This window comes from Toxotes jaculatrix, chromosome 9, assembly GCF_017976425.1.
Source record: "Toxotes jaculatrix isolate fToxJac2 chromosome 9, fToxJac2.pri, whole genome shotgun sequence".
Classification (NCBI taxonomy): domain Eukaryota; kingdom Metazoa; phylum Chordata; class Actinopteri; family Toxotidae; genus Toxotes; species Toxotes jaculatrix.
This window is the reverse complement of record NC_054402.1, coordinates 15,590,359-15,612,068: the sequence shown is the minus strand read 5'-3', so window position 1 is coordinate 15,612,068 and position 21,710 is coordinate 15,590,359. Positions and strand designations below refer to the sequence as shown.

Genomic DNA, 21,710 nt, shown 5'->3' with positions numbered 1-21,710 from the left:
TCACTAACCAAGTATTTGTTGATTGATAAAGTAAGTACAGAAATGTCAAAAATATTGACATTTGAGACTTTTAGAAACATGGTTTCAGTATGTCACATACTTTGTACACCAGAAAGCACTATATGCTTCCCTAGGACAAATAGTTTGGTAGCGACTAAAGCACAATTTTCCTAAGGCACAAAGATTTGTTAATCAAGGTGCTGTCTTTATAAGGATTGCTGAAAAATACATGTATGCATGGACGCACACACGCACACAGACACAAATGGGGTATGACTCATATACCCACCACCAGACACACTGCTGCTTTCAGCCCACTTTCAATTAAAACTGAATAGTGACTCAGTCCTGCCAGTAACTAAACGGATCCGCACAATGCACTCCAGTGAACAAGCCAGTGTGCACACACACACTTGCCTCCAAGTCTCTGGGATAACACATTTCACATAAGGATATTTCCCACGGCAACAAACCACAAACCACAGATCACATTTAACCTGTGAATGTATTAATACCACTAAAGACTTCATCTGGTAACAAAAACATAATGTTTTGACTTAAGTAAGTATGAAATTAAAACAATTTTTTGACTTTATTAAGTATGAAGTTCTGGGGGTCATGATATTTTCCTCCCAAGGCAGATGTCAGCTGATATTACACCAAATGCAACAGGTTTGGATTAACTGTGTTGCTGCTACTGTCCTCTCTGACTCCTCCAACTCACTGCAGCAAAACACCAGAAAACCCCCCCAAAAAAGGTCAATGAATTACACTGTGACACACTGAGGGGTGCTTCAAATATTCAGTCTACGTTCAACAATATAAACTGGTTGGACAAAATATTAGAAACACCTCTCAGTGTAAAACAGTACAATTTAAAAGAACTGCAAACGTCACCTTCCAAAATGATGATAAAGTTGAGCTAACTCCTCTCTAAACAAGTTTAAACAAAAACTCAACATTATACCCTTCATGAGGATAAGATTTATTGAAAATCTTTTGTATTAGACGGCATTAACTTTAGCTAAGTGTACCTAATAAACTTCCAACTGAGTCTATGTCTCACAACAGTGCACATGCACTTACAATAGGTTGGAAACTGTTGGAGAAACCAAACTGTACATCTTTAAAGTTCTACTTTCAGAAACACTGAAACAAAAAAAAACAATCACTTCCTCCATGTCAAACTGAAATCACTTTCACAAAATTGTAAAGATGTATGATCTTAAAGCAGAATTTGTAACCTCAACTTAACATCATTTTAGTCACAGCCTCTAGTTCCAGTATCACTTCTTGCACAACCGGCCTCATCATCTAGCCTGTGTAATCGTTACAGTCAGACTGCTTCATGTGTCCTCTGAGCCAGTGAAATACTCTAGTCCTCCTCTCACCTCATTTCGGAGTGATTCAGCAGCAAGAAACCATGTGAGTGTATGAGACAGACTGGGAGAAAGACTAAAAGAAAAGATGGAAGAGGAATAAAGAATGAAGAGACAGACAAGACAAAGCTGTCAGCTGCAACTCGTTGTCAATGACCAATAAAAAAAATTCAGTGCTTGCTTTCACGGTAGAATCCATCTAAATTAAATTTATATCTTATATGGGCAGACAGAAAAATAATGGGTTAGAGATCTGTGCCTTGATAAGCAACATCCTGTAACAGCACATTATGTGGCTCTCAGCATACACCTGAAAGCCAAGAAGAGACAGTCAGTGGCTTCCTCAATACCAGATTCCGCAACAGGATAAAACAAGGTTAGTAGGGCCATGATGCCGTTTGTTAGTTATTTCTACAGTTCCCCAAAATATCTTTAAGTGGGTCATTTATTTTATTGAACTTTGAAATTGTGAAATGGCAGCTTTGTAAAAAGCCACGCAAGTTGTTTGATCCTTGCTTTAAATGCATTTAGATAGCCCTGGCAAGTTGCATGACCTGATAGAGTTAGTGTTACAGAAGTAATAAAACCACAGAATTTCATTAAATATACTGCACATTTATGAGTCTGAGGCAGCAGAATAATATTTGTTTAACCACAACAGAGAGGAACATCATTTTTCATGGTTGAGGGGCTTGTCTTCTGTGAGAAAACTGAACTCTTCATGAAATCTTGCATTTGGATATTTTTTTAGGGTCTACTGAGCAAGTCAGCCAAGCAAAGTGTACTCTATTTTAAGGCTTTTTAACCTGCAGACTGAAAAGCTCTTCCTCTTAGGGTGTACATCAAGAGTTATATTTTTGTGTTTCAAAGGAAATTATAGCACATAAACAGGAAAAACAGAGCATGGCACTTCCCACTGATCTGACAATAATCATTTATATCTGAAAGCATTTTCACACCGTTTCACAGTCCTTATCACCTCTATGTATGAACTCAAAAAATACTACATACTCCCCCGGTGTACAAAAAAGCAGAAATAAGCAGCAGATAAACAGTCTTTAGCAGCCAAGTGGGTTTGTGTAATCTACTGCAGGCTGTAATAATCTGGAAGAAATGGTCTAAAACAGCTAGGCCTGGATGAGCACCTGTCACAGGTCCACCTGCTAAACGGTTCAGAAATAATGATGTGGCGAAATATCTGCATCTGTATGAACCAATCTTCAGCTAAACGATTTAATAATCAAATCATCCACGCAAACAGCTTAAAACTGATGAATTCCACTGGGGATAAACAACACCCCCAGGGAGAGGGGAGAGCAGCCTGTGGCAGCGAAGGAAAACATCAAGTTAATAACAAGTTAAACATTAACCAACATAATAAATTAATTAACCGAGTGAAGTTCGTGAATTATTTCCTCCTCCTCACTTTCTGACTTGTAAAAGCAGAACTGGACTCAGTACTTAAAGTGTATTCGCATATAACACGTTTTCCCTTATGTTTAATATCTGTATATCTTACTGCTAACTTATTGCTAACTACCGATCTTTCCACCGCGGCAGGTCAAGCTAACGGTTAAGTGAACGGTCTGTGTACGAATGTAACTCAGACAAACACGGTCTGAGCCGCCCCAGCGTTTGGGAGGTTTTATGCTCTCTAAGTTAGTGACAGTTTCTCTAGAAAAAAAAAAGAAAAAAGTTTTGAGGTCTTGTCATTCACTTACCCTTTCCAGTCTATAAAAATGTCCGGCTCAGTGATATCTGCCGTCTTTTTGTTTTCGCAGTGGAATTAGTGGCCACAACCGCGACGCCAAGTAGCGGGTAACATTTTTCTCACAGTATTAAAAACAGCAGCAGCAGCACCAACTCACACTTTGATTCACTGTCAAGCTTACATAGATGAGGTAAGTAATTTCCGGCTATGCCTTTCAAAATAAATACAGACATTGACGTTCAATGGGATAAGGACTAGGGAGAGCATTTTATTTAGGGAACTAATTTCCGGTATTTCTCTGTCTAATTATGGCTAACTTGGTGCAGCAAAATTGCTTAAGCTTCCGTACGGCCGTCATGTGACCTCTGAAAAAGACCGGACAGTCGAGTGTGTTTTCATGCAAAGAACCTGTAAATAGATATTTTCCCTTAATATTGCAAACTTTTGTGTTATCATGGAAGATAATAATGCAAAAAATTAAAATGTGATTATTAAGAGCTCCGTTGACACACACTATAGGACCAGGGATTCTGCAGTGATCATTAAACTAAATTTTAAACGTTTGAAGGCTTTTCAAGAGAATTCAATTTAATACCTTTTTTAATGGTGGGACAACAAGCCCTGCATCATTAACTGCATTAATTTCTTGACATTTCATTATATGCTGTATTTTGTCATATAGCCTACTTACCATATATATACAATTATAAATACACATTCCTGGCAATATAATTAATCAATGAACGTGACCTGATGGATTAATGATTAAAAAAGAATAAATTTAAGTTGCTGTTGTTGAAACTTGAGTTGTTGAGTTTCCAAGCTACTGTGGCAACAGTGTTTCCTACTGGTCTAATGGCCAGATTGCTTCTGTGCAAAAAAAGTGAAAATAGCCTCTTGTATGCATCATCACACTTATAGCTTAAAAATGTATAACATTTTCCAGCACCCCACAACCAAACAATGGTCTTGAATATAGTATATAATGGTGTGTGTGTGTGCGTGTGTGTCACTATGTCACTATGTAACTTAGACCATAAGCAGAAATCACTTTGAACAGATGCTTCTCATGGAGGCGGCGGTGATGTGGCACTCAGATCAAACAGGCTGCCATTCATGTTAGTTGTAGGGCCCCACAGGAACCAAAAGAGGGCAGCCATTCACCATCAAGATGTTGAGCCTTTTAGATGGATTTCAAGAAGCATTTGGTTTAAAAAAAGAACAAAATAATAAAGAGAAAATTCAATTTAAAGTAAAAAGAAGAACAAAGCCTCTAAATAGACCTTAAATTATTGAAGAGGATTCCTTTGATTGCATGTCAGCTGCAGTGAGGAGAGTCTGCAAGATGAAAGCCACTGAGACACTGGGAGGCTGGCATGTAAAAGTCATAAGATAAACCAAACTGAGAGCCATAACTTCACAGTCACACCGTAGATCATGGGATCATGAGATTCTAAACACAAAACATTTATGAAGTAAGATATCCCACTTGAGAGTTTACATGAATAAAAAACATTTATCACCATGTTCTGTCAAACATTTAATGTTCATCATGTTTTTTTTGAGAACCGAAGGGCCAAAGTGCCCATTATTTTGGCATTTATGTGTACGTATGTGTTCAGTGTGCTGTTTCCCCTCATGTTGCAGTCAGTTGCCCTGTAGCCCCAAAAACCTAATGAGTAAAAGGGTAATATTTTAGCCTTCAGGAAGCTTGAAGAACAATACACTGTCTCTGTGACAAGTCAGTGACTTGGCAGCTGAGTTAGTCATTTTACTTCCGACATGGGGTAAAGATCATGGGCTGGACTGGAGAGATTAGTTTGGAGAAAGCAGATGGAGGAAGGAAGAAGGAGAGGAGATTAAAGGAAATAGAGGGAGGAAGAGGTAGGTGAGGCATGTTAGGGAGCAATCAAGGAGTAAAAGTTTCAGGAAAGGAATGGGAGATGGATGAAAAAGGAAAGCAAAAGGAGCAATAAATGAACAAGATGAAGACTGCAGAGGAGAAATGGGACACAAATGGTTTAGATTTAGAGAACGAAAAAGGAGGAGAGGGAAAGAAGAGTGGCAGAGGACGAGACAGGAGATGGAGAAGAGGGGAAAGGAAGAGAGGAAAGAAATAAAGAACACAGAAGAGGAAGATCAAAGAAGGAGAGAGGCCTGGATGACAAGCAGATGATAGGATGGATGAGTGGAACAAGAAATGGGAAGGGGAAGAAGAAAAGAAAGGGCAGAGGGGACAAGAAATCGAGGAAAAGATGAGCAGATGATAAAGGGGCAGAAACAGAGTAGGGGGAGAACACAAGAGATGGAGAGAGAGGGAGAGGCGGAGGAGGTGGGGTGGTGATGAGTCATCACCAGGCTATCAGCCCTGGTGGGCCGGGTTGCTGTGGGGGTGGCAGTGTGACACATATGCAGAAACACACACAGAGGGATGCTGGCCGTCACGCTGCTTATATATCTCCTCCTGCTGTGGAGGCGGGTGGAAGACAATACAGGGATGCCACTGGGACACACAGTTCACACGCTTGTGCACATGTAGCCCTGTCCTCTGACACACACACACACACACACTTGCACATAATGATGATGGCTGAGGGAGAAGCCTCATTAAGACTCTGAGGATGGATGGATGGTTATATCCAAAGGCAGAGGGACAAACAGTCAATACAGCTGTAGGAAAGAACATCAGAGCTGCATACACCTCATGCCTTTCTGCATCTCTCGCATACACTTTCCCTCATCATTCATACTTTATTAGGTGGTGCATATGCAGAGGCGGATGGGAACAGACAGAGACGGAGCAGAGAGAGAGGATGACACACAAAAATCATTTTAAGCCACGACGTGACATGTACAACAACATGTTCCTCTTACTGAGGCAGACAGAAAGCTTCATGGGCTTTCAAATAATTTTCTCAGCTTATCTGCATTCACCGTGTTTAATGCAGTTTCTAGCCATATTGTTGGCCATGTTGCTGTTTTTGCTGAGTCTGTGTGTATGTGCCATGCAAGACAAGTGTCTTGCATCCAATTAACTCACCACAGGAAACCAGAAATGGCTGCACACGTGGGGCATTTACAATATATGTGCTCTTAGTCTAATTCTGTATAGGGTAGAAGGGCAGACGCCCTGCAATAAGTCACTTCCTCCGTGACATGCTAGCTCTCATCTCTCTGTGTCCCTCTTTGGTGATGAGTCGATCTCAGAGTTGCCATGCCAACAGATTGGGGTTTTCCTAATTCTGATCTAGGCCAGTGAGCACACATAAGCTACACACATGCATGAGTGGATGTGTTTATCAATAGATTTAATGTAATAGTGCTTCCCTGTTCCAACCATGGCTGTCCAGTTTTAAAATCAATGGTTTCAATGAAAGAATGTGTGAATGAGAGCAGCTCAACCAGTGAATCAGGTCAATGATCCTTTATAGCTGTTTCAGCATCAGCACAACCATACAAACCAGCATACAGCATCAGGCATCAACACAAACAAAGGCACTGACACATATGAAACACACACACGCAGAAAAAAATACTCAGACTACCAGTGAAATTTGAAAACCTTTGTAGTAATCTGTATTTAATTTTTAAACTCTACATACATTCATACATCTCTCAAATAGAGGAGCAGACAGTACGTGTGAGTGTAAAATCTGTATGTGTGTGTGTGTGTGTGTGTGTGTGTGTATTGACAGGGTTGCAGGTTGGGTATGGGGTTCCAGCTGCCTTCTGCACACCTGCATATTTATTATGTGCTTACAAAATGTGATGGAGACACATAGACAACATGGGCAGAAAGAGACAAACCTAGTGTGTACACATGTGAGTGCATAAATGTATAGTATGAATGAATGGTGCGTGTCTGTGTGTCTACACAGGTATATTCTTAATGTATACTTGACCACAAGGGGTTGCACCAGTGTTTTTCCCAGGAGGAAAGTATAATTTTGAAATCCATTTTCCATATTTTCACCAAATCTTAATGAAAAAATATTTTTCTATGATCATCTGGAGAGGCCCCGATTAGAAAACTTTGATATCCCTTAAACAGGCATGAAAAATCACATTTACAGTCACTTTTTTGACTACATCAAATATTACTTTACTGACTTGTAAAAATAGGTCTTGCAGCCCCTTGTGAGTGAGTGGGTGTGTACCCATGAGTGCATCTACAACATGATGCACGTTTGAATATGTGTGTGTTCATACATTATGTATGTAAGTATAGGACCACGTTGGTGAAGTATGAGTTGGTGTGTGTGCACGAATGTTTACATAAATGCCTGTTAGTATGTCTGCATATGTAAATACATGTACAGTATGAAATCAGGAATGTATGTGCATGTATACACACACATAGTGAATCACATCTAACCACGTGCGGCTGTAGATGTGCATTAATGTTTGTGTGTGCATTTGAATATGTGGCTATGTCTGTGTGTGTTTATGTCTGTGAGTGTTTGTCTATGCCTATGCGTTTGTTAGTCGCTGTCATCTCTCTCCTGGGTCTCAGCAAGAGAGCTCTCATCAATATTCTCCAGGCTCTCGGCATGCTGGATGCTGAGCTCAGAAAGTGGGATGCTGGGTAATGTAGTCTGTTCGGGGTAGAGCCAGGGCTTGAAGCCAGGGTTGTGTCTCTGCTTCCACTCTGAATACTTCAAACAGGCTTTGTTGATCTTCTTCATAGCCTAGAATGAATGAAAAAATATGTTTATTTTGTTTTAGATTTGCATCAGTCGTTAACAGCTTCAGCTAACAGAAAGGAAACAATGGCAGTGACTGCTGACTTTAACACTCGATTGTGTTGCCAGTTTCCATTCTTGGTTAACACTGACATGAGGTGGATTGGACAATGAAACTCAAATGAGCAGAAGAATACAGAGATAGATGCTAAAAACAGCACTACAAGAAAAAAAGTCATGAAGATGGATGAGTGACAAGATCACAGGAGATAAAAAGGTAAGTAATGAGAGATGGAGATGAAAAAGAGGTACAGAAGTCAAGACAGACATATTGGGAGGGGACCTTGTGTAAAGCTAAATAAACACATAAATTTAAATCCTGAGCCAAATCATTGGAGACTTTCATGTATCTCTTACATGGAAATGTGTATAATTAAAAAAATACCTTACAAAGAATGAGCATTGGTATAAAAAGATAAATCACACGGTAACACTGTATTTGTATCTTGAATTATAAGTGATAAAAAAAAGACCCAGAGAAAAAATTCTTCCAGTATTTATTACACTGAAGTTATCCGCATAGTTATTTTCAGTGGGATTTGTACGTCTCCCTGAGCTTCTATTTTTTGACTCTATCATCAAGGGATTCCTCCAACCGAGGGTGCTCTCTCTCTCGAGAGAGTCTTCGCCCTGTTTTGATAAATATGCACACGCTCTCACACAGCAAACAAATACAGTAAACAATTGTGTTTCTGGAATGAGTAGCAGAGACTATACATCCTTCAAGCATATAAGGTCTGCCCTTTTCTCAACATGACAGCCACTGTGCTGTGTATAACCTCAATGCAGTGTCTCTGGATTAACACGTCGGCAAACACACACACACACACACACAAAAAAACACTCACAGAATCTGTGAAAATCTGCAAATTACTTACGCGAGGAGCAAGGAAGTGGGAAGACTTGTTGACAACCCACTTGGGTAATGAACCTGCAAAAAGAGACAGAGTGAGCAGAAGAAGAAAGAAAGAGAGAGACACAAAGTGTGAGAGTGAGAGGGAATGAAAGTGAGACAGAAAGAGAGGAAGGGGGAGATAAAAAAAAGAGGGATTTAAAGGTTGCTTTATTGCATGTTGTGTCATCCAAGATCAAAGTGAAGCTTTGTACGCACTTGACACACACACACACACACACACACACACACACACACACACATACACACACAAGGATTAATGAATAGAAGAGACCAAAAAAGAAAGAAGAGACAGAGAGGAGAAAGAGGGATAGAGCAGGGGAAAGAGAGAGGTGGGAGAGTGAAATAGACTCTGTCCTTCATATGGTTACTATGACAACTCATTTTGACATAAAGGCGGGGGAATGAATCATTCATTAGAAGTGTGAGCATGCGTGAAGCACCTGTGTATGTGTGTGTATGTATGCATGTGCATATTAGTTACCTCGTGGATCTACCTGGGCCATGTACGTGAGGGTACAGTGGTTGGGTCCCTGGCTCTGTATCATGTACCCAGTCTGAATGGACACAGCTCGCACCATGTCCTTTTTAGGAGGGTATTTCTGTAGAGACAAGACACACAAACACACAGACACAGATTCTTATTGGGATTATAATCATTCTTTGGCAGTGTATGCTCCAGCAGCCTTATTTTCTGTCAAAAGTGTCCTTGAAAATCTTCATTTTTGATTACTTCAGACCAAAGTGTCAACTCATTTTAATTTATTTATTGACTTGTATACACTACAACTAAAGTAATAATCCATCAGTGAATGCACATAATACGCACACGCACTCGCAAGGACAAATAATCAGAAATCCCTGCAGAAACAGCTGCATAATTCTAATATCTACTTCATGTACACAATCTTGAAAACCTTGCCTTTAGCTCTTTGTGAGCATTACGAAATATAATGTATAAACGGTCTGCAGGATAAGAACTGGAATTCAAGGGTGTTTTCTATGTTGCATTGCATTTTTTTTTTCTTTTTTTTGTTGGGCTGCCAGTTATTCAGATTTTCTGCTGCACAGTCATATTTCTAATGCAAATCCAGTCCACACTACCCTGTATATAACACAGCAATAAAGGCCAGCTCGAGTCCACTATTCCACTGCTGACTCCTTTGACTATATATCTAAGATAATTATTCATGATGATAAAGTACAGCACTGGTTAGCCTGTGCTAATTGGGACAGGCACACTGCGGAGCACACAGAGCAGCAGCCAGCTAAAGAACTGTTATCAGAGGAGAGCTTCAGATAACTGCTTTATCATTTCCCTACTATTTGACTAGCATTTTTGGCACCTACACGTCTTTACTAATAGGTTACACTGTAGGAATTTGACCTGACAGTGACAGTTTTTGTAAATCATCTGAAGGTTTCTGGGAAATCAGCATTATAATCTTCTGAGTTAATGTAGAGGGACTACGGGAAATGTGAATCATTAGTCACCACAGAGGTGTCTCATCCGGCTGTTGGTAAGACAAAACAATTTTATCACTTTGGGATGTGGTAACTTGCAATGGATATTTGTTATTTTTAACATTGAAGCATGATAATGTTTGGCGTGTTACAGTACATGTAATGTTTACCGTGGCACTAATTACAAAGTACAGCTGAGGATGATGGGAAAGTCATTAGTTTTGCACATCCTTGGTCATAAACCAAAATATATGACAATTTAAAATTTGACCTGATGATGGCGCAAGATATTATTCATTTTGAGGGAGATCAAATTTCATGGTAATCCATCCAACAGTTGTGGAGAAGGATTATGCCTCAGAGTGGTGCTAGAGGAAAAGTCACCAAAGTCAGTAGGCCTCATTCTCTGCCAACCATGAATGTCCGCATCATCCATCCAATAGTTGTTGAAATACTTCAGACTGGACCAATGTGGTGGACTTACCGACAGGCCCTCTCTGGAGTCGTGCTGTCATTGTGGCCACAAAAAGTATTCAAATATCTATAAATGACTGAGCAGTCATAAGCTGTAATCAGCTGTAGCACTAACACAAATACTGTATAAAGGCCTCTAATGTAAGTACAAATTAGACTATAACTCTATGTGGAGCAAACCACAGTTTCCGGGGGAACAATGGCAGCTGGATCCCGAAGGCTGATTGGTGAAAACCTTTGAAAATGTATGACTGAAAAAGCAGTTGTTATTAATCCAGGACAAGAGCGCAGATGAATGTAGAGTCAAATACAGTGTAAGTGGACTGACTCCTGTACTCAGAGGATGCATGAACTCACTCACAGCACTCCACTGAGTATCCCCTTAAGCTGCACTCCACAAGTCAAGCTCTCAAATACTACTGATTATCAAGAATGACCTTGGCTAATCACACACACACACATGCACACACACATAGAACGCAAACACATGTGCACACACACACACTGTCTATTATGTTCGTAACCACTTATTGATGCAGGAATGCGGAAGGCGAGGCGGAAGTCAACAGCTAACAGTCACATGAGAGGCCTTATCCTTTTGTAAACATGATATTAGTGAGGGAAACTGGGAATGAAAAAGAGAGAGGGAAACAGAGAGAAAAAGAGACTGTCGGACAGAGATGAAAGAAAGAAAGACAGAATAAGAAGAAAATGAGACATGGAAAGAGGGGAGAGACGTAAAAGACAGGCAGACAACGAAAGATGGAGCTGAAACAGTTGCTTGGTTAATTGATGATTTGTTAAAAAATAATCTGCAACTATTTTGATAACTGACTTGACATTGATTTTTGAACATAAATATCAAATAATAATGCTGTTTTTTTCCCACAAATGTCACTATCAGGTCCTCAGTTTTTCTTTGCCTTAGTGATAGTTCTCTCTTTGAAAATTGAATCGAAGGCAACTGGACATATGTTTGTCTGGGAAGACGTTTCGCCTCTTATCCAAGGGGCTTCATCAGTTCATACGCATCGGTCTATCTAGTCCGCACTAGTCTGATGAAGCCCCTTGGATAAGAGGCGAAACGTCTTCCCAGACAAACATATGTCCAGTTGCCTTCGATTCAATTTTCAAAGAGAGAACTATGACCTGGATGAATGAGAACATTCACAGACTTAGTGATAGTGGAAATAATCAGTTGTTGTAGCCTGGAAGAGAGGTGATGAGTATAAGCTTTTATAATGGATAATGCCTGTCCTCTTCTTCTAGTTGGACATGAAACACAAAAATGGAGCCAAACTAGGGGCTGAGATTTTGGGCCCGATTCCAAACTGAAAGTCACTCACATGGTCACAGCGTTCTCTACTCAGTCTGCTTGTTTTACTGGCCTTTGGCATTCAAATTACTCAAGTTCTTAAAAAGCACGACTGGAAGCGGAGTTAAAGACACCAATATATTCAGCTGAATCACATTAACTATCCGACACTTAAAGTGAGGCAGTGCCAGCACACACTACATCTCTCACTCTCCCAGGTAAAAGGATCAAGGGCAGGAAGTACATGAGTGCTCTCTCTTTGGAAAGGCACTAAATTGTCTTAAATTCCCAGGTTAACTTCCCAGGTGCAGTGTTTCCACATAGCAGACTTTTAAATGACAAACACACACAGCTTTGTATTACAACAAATATTTAAGGATCATTTCATGCAGAACAACACCCTTAAGCTTGCTGGACTGGATAGACATCCGTGTCTTCTCACCCATGTGCACTGATTTCAAAATTATTTCACAATGCACTTTTGAACACACATGCACAGAATTATGGAGGGGTGAGTGCTCAGGGCCCCCAGCTGAGCATGTGTAAGCCTCCCTGAAAGTGTGTGTGTGTGTGTACTCACGGCATGTTTGACGGAGTAGTTCATGATGATGTAATCCTTTCCTATTGGCAGCCAGGAGCGAAGCGTGATGACGTCGCGGTTCCTAAGAGGTTTTGGACACTTCCCTGTTAACAAACAAGATAAATCAGGTGAACACAACATTGTAGGTCAATGTGCACTCATGTGTGTATCTGCTTCCCTTCACAGCCCCAAATCATATTAGAGACAAGCGAACACAGACACTTCTTGGAAACAGCACACATTTACACGTGACATGTAACACGTAACATACATGAGTAGTAGCCAACGTCCGCATTGACCGTGAGTTTCCCGATGTCGAAAGTCTCGATGACGTTTGTGTCCCATTTCCTTCTGTATTCAATGTCATGGAGAACGTCGTACATGGTATCAGCTGACACGTCCTTACACACCATCCGACACTGAGAGACAAGGACAGAAAGAGAGACAGGTTTTAGTCAGGCAGTAAAGAAAAACTACGCAGAACTAACACAGCTCAATTATGCACTAAACTATTTTAGTGCATATACATATTTACCATATATCCAATGCAAGCTCTGCAGCAGGAAAATCCATTAAATTTTAATGAAGCTGCATCCCATGAATTCACAGTAAAGTACTCTGCCATTGTTGAGGAGAGCTGCAGAGTTCGCTGCTGTTCATGCCGACAAAGGTAGGTGTCAAACAAAAACAAACCCTGGTGCACACATCAAAGACTAGCACAAAATTCAACATCCATGTTTCATCTGATATGAAAACAGAATAAATGAATTAAGAGGATGTACGTAAATACAGGTGTTGAGGGATCCTGCACACACTCAGTTCAAAAGTAACACATGCACACATACACATACGACAGATCAGGTATGGCAACTGACGTGTAAATGATTAGACATCAGATGGCCAGAGAGTGTCAGTTTGTGTGTGTGTGTGTGTGTGTGTGTGTGTGTGTATGTGTGTGTGTGACAGAGAGGGAGGAAACAGAAAATGAGAGACGATCAAGAGACAGGCCACAGACCATAGATGAGTCATTACTCGACCTGAGCTCTTAAATGGAAACAACGCATTCAGAACAGGACAGAGACAGACAGACAGACACACACACACACACACAGAGTCTGTCAAATGGTCATAAGAGTGAAGGGTTAGCAAGGGGTCTGAATTGCGTGATTTTTTTTAGAGGCTATCCCCTGCTGTTTGGCACGAAGGGTATGTGCAGTTTTAAACCAAAAATAAGATAGAAGTGTTTCAGGCTGCAAACCAGATTCAATAAAACATTCAGCAAGCAATGTATGCTGTTATCCTAAAGTCTGCTGAAAGAAACCTTAAGATACAGTATAGTGAAAACAATTTATTTATACAACCATACTTGTTGATTTGGAGCCAGTCCTGTGTTATTAATGAGAGTGCATGGCGCTGTACATACACGCCATGTAAAGAGAAGTCTGCAGCCCAAGAGTAAAGCTGTTACTACAGCTACAATTGTCGGGGGGAATTAGTCTTAATAATAACAACACAGAGAAAAAGAAGGGAGAGTCGTGAAGAGAAAAAGACTCAAGATGATGACATAGAAGGACAAAGCAATGGAGGATGAGGGACACAAAGAACCACTGACAGCAAGTGAGAGGCTGAGAGAGACAGAGAAAAACAGAGCAGGAGAGGAAGAGTAAATGAGAAAGAAATGGACCGAGGGTGGTTGTCTGTCCCAGAGGATTTTAACTCCCATTCCAAATCAGTCCAGAAGGTTTAAAGCTCAGCCTGTACTATCTTCTTCCCTGTTCTCCCTGAGGGCTTAATTTAAGAAGATGATCACCAACTTCACTCTACATTTGACTTTACAGCTGTTTAAGCAGGAGGTCTCCTCTCAGTCTCTAGTAACAATAGCTAGTGGAATATTATGTGCTCGTCTTTGGTGTTCTAGCACAAAATAGCCTATGTACTGGCCATTTAAAAAAATATATAACTTGTTTATCTAAAGTGCTCATTCAGATATGGATCAGCAAAAATAATCACTGACTAATTATTCTGTGATGTGAAAAAGTAAAATAACATGACTAAGTGCTTTGAGCTAAATGTAAATACCAGCATGCTAAGTTTGAAGCTCCACCGTGGATTCAATAACAGATGATGCTGGGGAATAATGACATCCAAAAGGGAAGAAACGTGGGAGGATCAAAGAGAGCATGGAGAACTCACAAAAAGTCACCATTTCAGAAAACTTTTTCAGGCAAAGACCCAAATTAAGCAAAGTTAATTGTCCAGGGACCAGATATCATTATAACTCGCAACTGTCCCATTTTGATGCCTCAGTCCACTTGTTCAAGAAATGCTATTTTACTACTTCTGAAAGTAAAATTGGACGAATACAACAATGTCACTGTGTGCACTATAGTTATGTTCACTTGTTACAGCCACACTGTAAAACAAAGCAGAATGAAAACACTAAACTGAAATGACATCCCCAAGCACCAAACCCTCACTGAGAACAAGGAAATGTAGAATGGGTGCAGGGAGCAGGAAAATACAGACCGAATGCTTGTTGCTTGTGGCTCACAGCGTCAATGTTATCTGGTCATTATCTTAATCAAGGGCATCATTGGAGCTAATTTATGGTTCTGTTCAGGAGGCAGACTGAGTCATGATTTTGGGGTCAGACACTGACACATAATGTGGAGAGAGATCTGAAAATGTCTGTTAGACTCCAGTTATTCATACTCAGAGATCAGATTGCTAGGTCACTTGAGCTGCGACCAATAGTGCAAGTAAAGTTCAAAAGATTCGAGGAAGGCAGGCAGCAAGCCAAACAAAGCCACATGCCACAGTACAGCTGTGTGTGCAGCCACTTTGTTCAGCAAAGAGTGAATGTAGATGACAAAAGAAGAACCAAACTGAGCCGTGTGAAAGACACAAAAAGATCCCTAACTGGTTGTAACACCATCACAGAGCTAAAACATACACAAATAGCTTCACGACCACAGTCACAGCTGTGAGCGTTTTAGAGGTTTTCAATTCACTTCAGTCTGCATGTCTTTGGACGGTGGCAGGAAACCCATACTAACACATAGAGAACAAGCAAAGTTCCCAAATAAATCAAATACACATTACTGATATTAGTTATATTCAGAGCTGTTTCTAATATTCTTTCCCACTGAGAAACACCTTTCAGAATAATGTAGTTTAGAACAACACTTTAAACTATAAACTCAGTAATTAACATAACTGAATTCACACATTTCCAACAATATTAACAAAATCTGAACATTATGATTTTTGTTAAAAAGGTAGATATTGTACTTGGCAGTTGTAACGTATTGCATTAAAATGTACAGGTGTATCTATTAAAGTGACCCCTGGGTGTATAAAGTCATTAAAACTGGCCAAATCTTGACCAGCTACAAAATATCAGACTCTAAATGAGGTCATTCTGCAACATGACTATAAGTTTGCTGTTAACACCTCTACCAGCTATTTTTAATTGCTGGACTTTTACTTGTAACACAGTGTTTTTACGTTGTGGTGTAACTGTTTCTAATTAAGAATATGGTACAAGTAAATTTTTAAGCACTGTGAGTAAGAAACCAGAGCATGTGGAATCTAGTGGTGAAATTAGATTACAAAGACAAGCTCACTGACTGTTCAAATGTGATTAGTGATTGTAAAGTCATCTGATACAGCGCTGCCTAAACTAATGCAATGCCAATCTATTAAAAACAATACTTAAAACCTTACCCAGAAATGGTTCTGTGAATGGTACAGAACATGGGTATGGCAGCACTGACATTACAGGAAAACAACAAAGCCTATTAACACAGAATGCATGAGGATTGTCGAAGGCAGTATCAAAGGCAACACTGTTCTTCCTAATTGTTTTTGACTCTTCAATATGAACTCTCCATACTGGAACTACAGTATGTTCAAGTACAAGTACGGTCTCATCTTTGGATATGTGTGTGTGCGTGTGTAGACAAATTCATAGAGGACTTGTAGTTCAGAAAAGACAAGGGAGAAAAAAAAAGGACATGTTATATCCACAGGCAAACTGAAAGGAGTGGGAGGAAGACAGAAAACCAAATGAAAAGGTGAAAGAAGAGAGCTGTATGGAGGAAAAGACGTCAAGGTCAGAATGAAGACATACAGCCAGCTAAGTACACGTGTGCGTAATTCTATTATATACTAATTCAGTAAACTCAACAGATGAAGCAAGGAAAGGGGAGGGTGAAAGAGAGTTCAGAAAGATAAAGACAGAGATGGAGGGGGACAAACAGGCGGATAAGTAGTAAACAATAGGTGTGTGCGGTCTTGTGAGGTCTTTTCTTCTAGCCTGTCCACACGGCGCCCGCTGCCCACTCAGAATACCCAGTGACCCGTGACCTCTGCACCTCCAGCCCACTCCGCCCACCGCTCATCTCTCCCTCATCCCATGTCTCACCCACTCTTGTTCTCTCCCTGCCACTCTCTTTCCTTTCCTACCTCCCTCCAACCTGTCAGCTCTCATCATTTGCTCCTCTGGGTGCTGATACATGATTGCAGAAGACAATTATGAAAAAAATAAATAAATAAAAAAAAAATAGAGGGATGCGCGTGTGATTCAGAGCCAGGCCTCCCTCTGTGTCAGCATGGGAGAAGGCAAACCCAGGAGTCACCAGTGTGTGTGTGTGTGTGTCTGTCTGTGTGTGTGTGTGTGGTAGAGAAGCAAGAGGAGCAGGCAGCCATCTGACAGTTTGTCAAACTATTAAAGTAAACAAAACCACCTACACACTAACACACACACACACAAACATATATTCACACGTTGTGCATTGTGTGTGGAGTCATGTGCTAACAAATGATATCATGAGGATGATAATGGTTAGTGTCAGTGATTACAGCTATGATTACACTGTGACATAAAAGCCATTATTGGTGAATATGGTGGTGGTAATGATTACAATGATAATGAGGCTGATGATAATTAGGCCCCTAATGGTAATGATGATTGAATGTATGTTCTCTCACTCATTCCCTGATTTGGATGTTATTAATGCTATAGGAAGGAGAAAAACTGAAACAGGAGGGGAGGTTTGGAATAAAAAAAAAAAAGAGAGAAGTGTTAAGTCTCAACACTCAACATTAATAATTTGACATGCATCAGCAAAGATGCATGCTTTTATTCCATCTATAAATAGAAGAGCTGTATCTGTTGCATCGCTGAATGGCCGTGCCCTTACCAACATAAATACACACACAAACACACACCTATGACTATGATGCACACACAACTACAATTCATTTCATACTTTTGTCTATATTTACAGAGTGGGCAATTGAGAGTGCATGAGACTGAAAGAAAACAAGAGCTGTACCACACAAAAGCAAGCTCCTGAAACTGTTATATTTACATAGAGATAAAGTGCCAGTTAAGGTATAGATAGAGACCACACCCAAACTCCAAACGTGTATGTGTGTGTGTATGCACTTTCTACTTTGCTCTGTTTGCAGAGCTGTCGCGAGGAAACACATCTGTCCTGTATGAAAAAGCATGAATAAGCAGAGCCTTACCCTCAGCACATACACACACACTTTATTCCCTGCTGATGCAGACGTGATACACCTCTCCATGAGCACACACAGGGCATACCCTGAGGAATCACACAGGCAAATGAGGACGATTTACACAAACCTGATTAACCTGTACACTACACTACACCACACACACCCACACAAAAAGGAACCTGCCTCACAGGTACAATGACAGAGAACGGGGGCGGGGGTACTGGAAAAGCCCTCTGCTGTTGTGGCCCCTGCACATGAAGATAACACCCCTATGTACATAGTCACACACCCATGCATGCACACACCACTTTATTTAACAAAGTAAACACCTGGTGGCTCACTCACGCTCCTCAGACCCGGATACACCAGCAGGAAAACACACACACACATTTACACACAGGGGAGAATGTGTTCAGTTTCTATCTCTAAATATGGGAGGGAAATGTGTCCCACAGTAACTGACAGTAATCAGATTTTTCTGTCAGCTTTGGTCAGATCAGTGAGTAGTGTAAAGGTTGGAAACGTGGAAGCAACCTTCCCAAAACTGTCAACTGTGAAGCCAAATCTGTCTTCAAGCGAAACTGGCAACACTACAAGAGGTTCTGAGCCAGTAGAGCACTAAACTGTCAGTCAGGTTCCCAGCCAACATCTGAGGCTAAGTGGAGACTGTAGTGTGTGCACTGGCAAAGTGAATGGCTCCTATAACTGTGATATAATACCATCTTTGTTTTTTGTTTTTCGCTCAATTTCTTTCTTTCTTTTTTTTTTTCCAATTTTAACAATTTCCAGGGAGGCTGTAGGTGCCAACTGCTGCTAGATTTGACCAAAACTGTGGCGAGATGCAGAAGAAATCACACTGCCCACATTGTTTGGATGAAAATCTTACACCATTTATTCAACTATGTATGTTTGCCCTAAATAAATATGTATGAATGTGCTGTATAAACGTGCATTTATATATTTTACATGTTAACTGACAACTGTACTACAACACAGCTTATACATAATTTAATTATTTTCAAATAATGTATAATCTTAACAATGTTCTTAACTATATAATTAAAAAATGGAACTGAATGTTGTATTAAAATTTCAAATTGTGTCTTAACATGTCTGCAAATTCAAACTATTTCTGTGATCATCTGTTCTTATTCAAGAGATGATGACATGTTTTGCCACATGTATGCTGTGAAGAGAGGGTCTGAATTATTTATTTATTTATCCTCAGGACCTCTGTCGCACAGCACTAACAAAGCAATACTAACGACTGTGGTCAAATATAATGTGTTAGATGGTACGCCGTTTTTCCATGGCTTGAAGAGGCATCGCTGTCCTGATGACGCCTCCACACCGACTCCCAAGGCAAACATTCACACTAAAGACCAACTGCAGTGACTGCTATTTGGATAGATAACAGAGTTTACTCATCAAGTACTTTCACATGTCTGCCACGGTATTATCTTACCTAAACTACGATCAGGAACTACTGCATTTTTTTCCCCACCTGCTGTACCTTTTGATGTTAAGGCCAAACTGCAATCTAATTTAGTTTTACAACTAGGGGGATGATTTTGTCAATAAAATGTCCACCGGCAACAGCAAATGGCCATCACAAGTTATCAAAGCCAAAGATATTGTCTTTGTTAAACGACATGTTCTGTCCTTAAACCCAAAGATATTAAATTTAGCATAATATGAAAATGAGAAAAGCATCAACTCCTCCGTTATCACTGAATTAAAGACTTGAATCCATTCATTCATTTCCTGTCTGTTGAGCAGCTAACTGATTATTCTTCTGAGCCCTGATCAGTTCTATTGTGTATAGTAGTATTTCAGGTTGTGCTTTTATATACTTCCCCCTGTGTTTAATGGACCACACACTGTACGCAAATCTAATTCCACAGAAGTTGATATATTACACTCAAAACTGCCTATGGTAATTAGACCTGCCCCCTGGGGCCGGATCCTGCTCTCACTTCTCTTTAGTACAGGGGAATTTCTGATGGTGTGCATCAGGTATGAATTCACAACCCCACCACTACACACATTTATAAATAGATGAGTGAATGAGAGTGAAAAAAAGAGAAAAAAAAGGAAGTTTCCATCTGAAGTCGTTATACAGTTACACAGTTAACATCATACTGGGACATCTTTTTTTCAACTCATTTGTTCATTTGCTTACGCAGCGACAACATACAATTTGCTTTGTTATTTAAAATGTGCTGTTGGTGGTTTGGAGAAGCCTCTGCAACATAATGGGACAGTGCAGCAAAAAAGCAGTGGTTAAAGCATGTCAGCACTTTGAATCATATGGGAGTTTAGAGAGAGCACTTCTCTGCCTATTGGACTGTACAGCCCGGGTTTTATTTCTCCCCATCCCCTTTGTGCTTGTGCTGGTTTCACATAACCATGCCCTCACTACTTTCTGTTATTCACATAAAAGTTGATCTCGACAGAAATGCACTGTAGTGCCTATAATCAATGGATTTTTGAAGTGTTTTTATATATTCTAAGAACTTGCCTTGATATCATTTATACCTGTTAAGCAGCCTCACCTTAATTTTGTGAACAGACTTCCCTTCCTCCAGACCGTGGACCCACACCGTGATGCCCCCCTTGCTGTAGGTTGTGCTCCAGCCCTCCTCGCAAAGACACTCGGCCTTGAAGCTGGCGAACGCCCGGTCATCCGGGATGGTCACAGTTTGTCCAGACATGGCGTGTTACCGGGCGAAGGTGGGAGGACAGGAAAGGGAGGAGAGGGGTGAGGGTGCGGGGAGGGGGCGGTTTACGAGACTCCTGCTGGGCCCGGAGGAGACACGGTGAGCCGGGAAAGCAAACGACAGCCGAGAGCCAGCCTCTCTTGTCCTCCTTTTCTGTGGGAATAACTTGTCTAATTCAATTTCCTCCTTGCAAGAAGCTTTTGTAGGCTGCACCGCGTCTTGTGATGATGATGATGTGTGTGTGCGTGCGTGCGCGTGTGTATGTGTGTGTGAGTGTGCGCGCGTTCAGGGAGGCACAACAACCGCAATCCAGCCCGCACAAACTAATCTAACAGAGGTGTAAGCACAGCCTCACACAGATCACAGCACACGAAAATAATGCGAAGAAGTGTCAGAAAAAAATGAAAAGGACGAATCAAACGAGCCTTGTAGCTGATCACGGTGGTTGAATAAGTTTGAGCCCGGTTGAGCAGTCCTCAGAAACAGCCGCTCTTCAGACAAACCATATGTTTCTGTGGTTCCGCTTGACACACTCTCTCTCTCTCACTCTCTGTCTCTTTCTCTGTGTCTCTCCTATCTTTTCCTGTCTTTGTCTTTCTCTCTGGATTTCGGTCTTCCGTGGGTTTACAATCATTTGCAGCAGCTCTCCATCGCTGCGTCGCTGCTGTGGCAGGTGGCAGTGGAGATGCGGTGAGAAATAATAGGAAGAAGAGGAGGAGGGGGAGGAGGTGGAGAGGGGGAAGAGGAGGAGAAAGCAGGCTGAACACGCTGGAGACGCAGCGATGGAAACGCCTCCCTGTGCTGCCTTTAGGTGCTCCTCGTACAGCTCACGAGGTCTGCCTCAGGCACATCTTGTTCGTTTAATTTCTTTTGATTGGAAAAA

The 21,710-nt window shown here is 40.8% G+C and overlaps 2 protein-coding genes across 8 annotated transcripts in view; both read right to left on the bottom strand.

Moving 5' to 3' along the window:
- Window positions 1–3,210, bottom strand: part of LOC121186848 (arf-GAP with Rho-GAP domain, ANK repeat and PH domain-containing protein 1-like) — a 47,294-nt gene extending 44,084 nt beyond the window's left edge. For all 7 annotated transcript variants that reach the window (XM_041045675.1, XM_041045677.1, XM_041045679.1 and 4 more), the window contains exon 1: window positions 3,101–3,210. The gene's annotated coding sequence lies outside the window, so the exon portion shown is untranslated. The remainder of the gene's footprint in view (window positions 1–3,100) is intronic.
- A 3,435-nt stretch (window positions 3,211–6,645) lies between these two features.
- stard10 (StAR-related lipid transfer (START) domain containing 10) lies at window positions 6,646–21,510 on the bottom strand. Its single transcript, XM_041047301.1, has 6 exons — window positions 20,663–21,510; window positions 12,850–12,997; window positions 12,579–12,682; window positions 9,230–9,347; window positions 8,711–8,763; window positions 6,646–7,778 (listed from the first exon to the last, which is right to left on the bottom strand). The coding sequence occupies exons 1-6, from the start codon at window positions 20,819–20,821 to the stop codon at window positions 7,572–7,574; spliced, it is 789 nt and encodes a 262-aa protein (XP_040903235.1). The 5' UTR covers window positions 20,822–21,510; the 3' UTR covers window positions 6,646–7,571.
- Between the last annotated feature and the right edge of the window lie 200 nt (window positions 21,511–21,710).

Coding starts and splice junctions, on each gene's coding strand:
- stard10 (XM_041047301.1), bottom strand. CDS start 20,821: ATGTCTGGACAAACTGTGACCATCCCGGATGACCGGGCGTTCGCCAGC. Junction 12,998..20,662: donor AGTCTGTTCACAAAATTAAG/GTGAGGCTGCTT, acceptor CTTGTCTCTCAG/TGTCGGATGGTGTGTAAGGA. Junction 8,764..9,229: donor GGCCCAGGTAGATCCACGAG/GTAACTAATATG, acceptor CTCTTTTTGCAG/GTTCATTACCCAAGTGGGTT.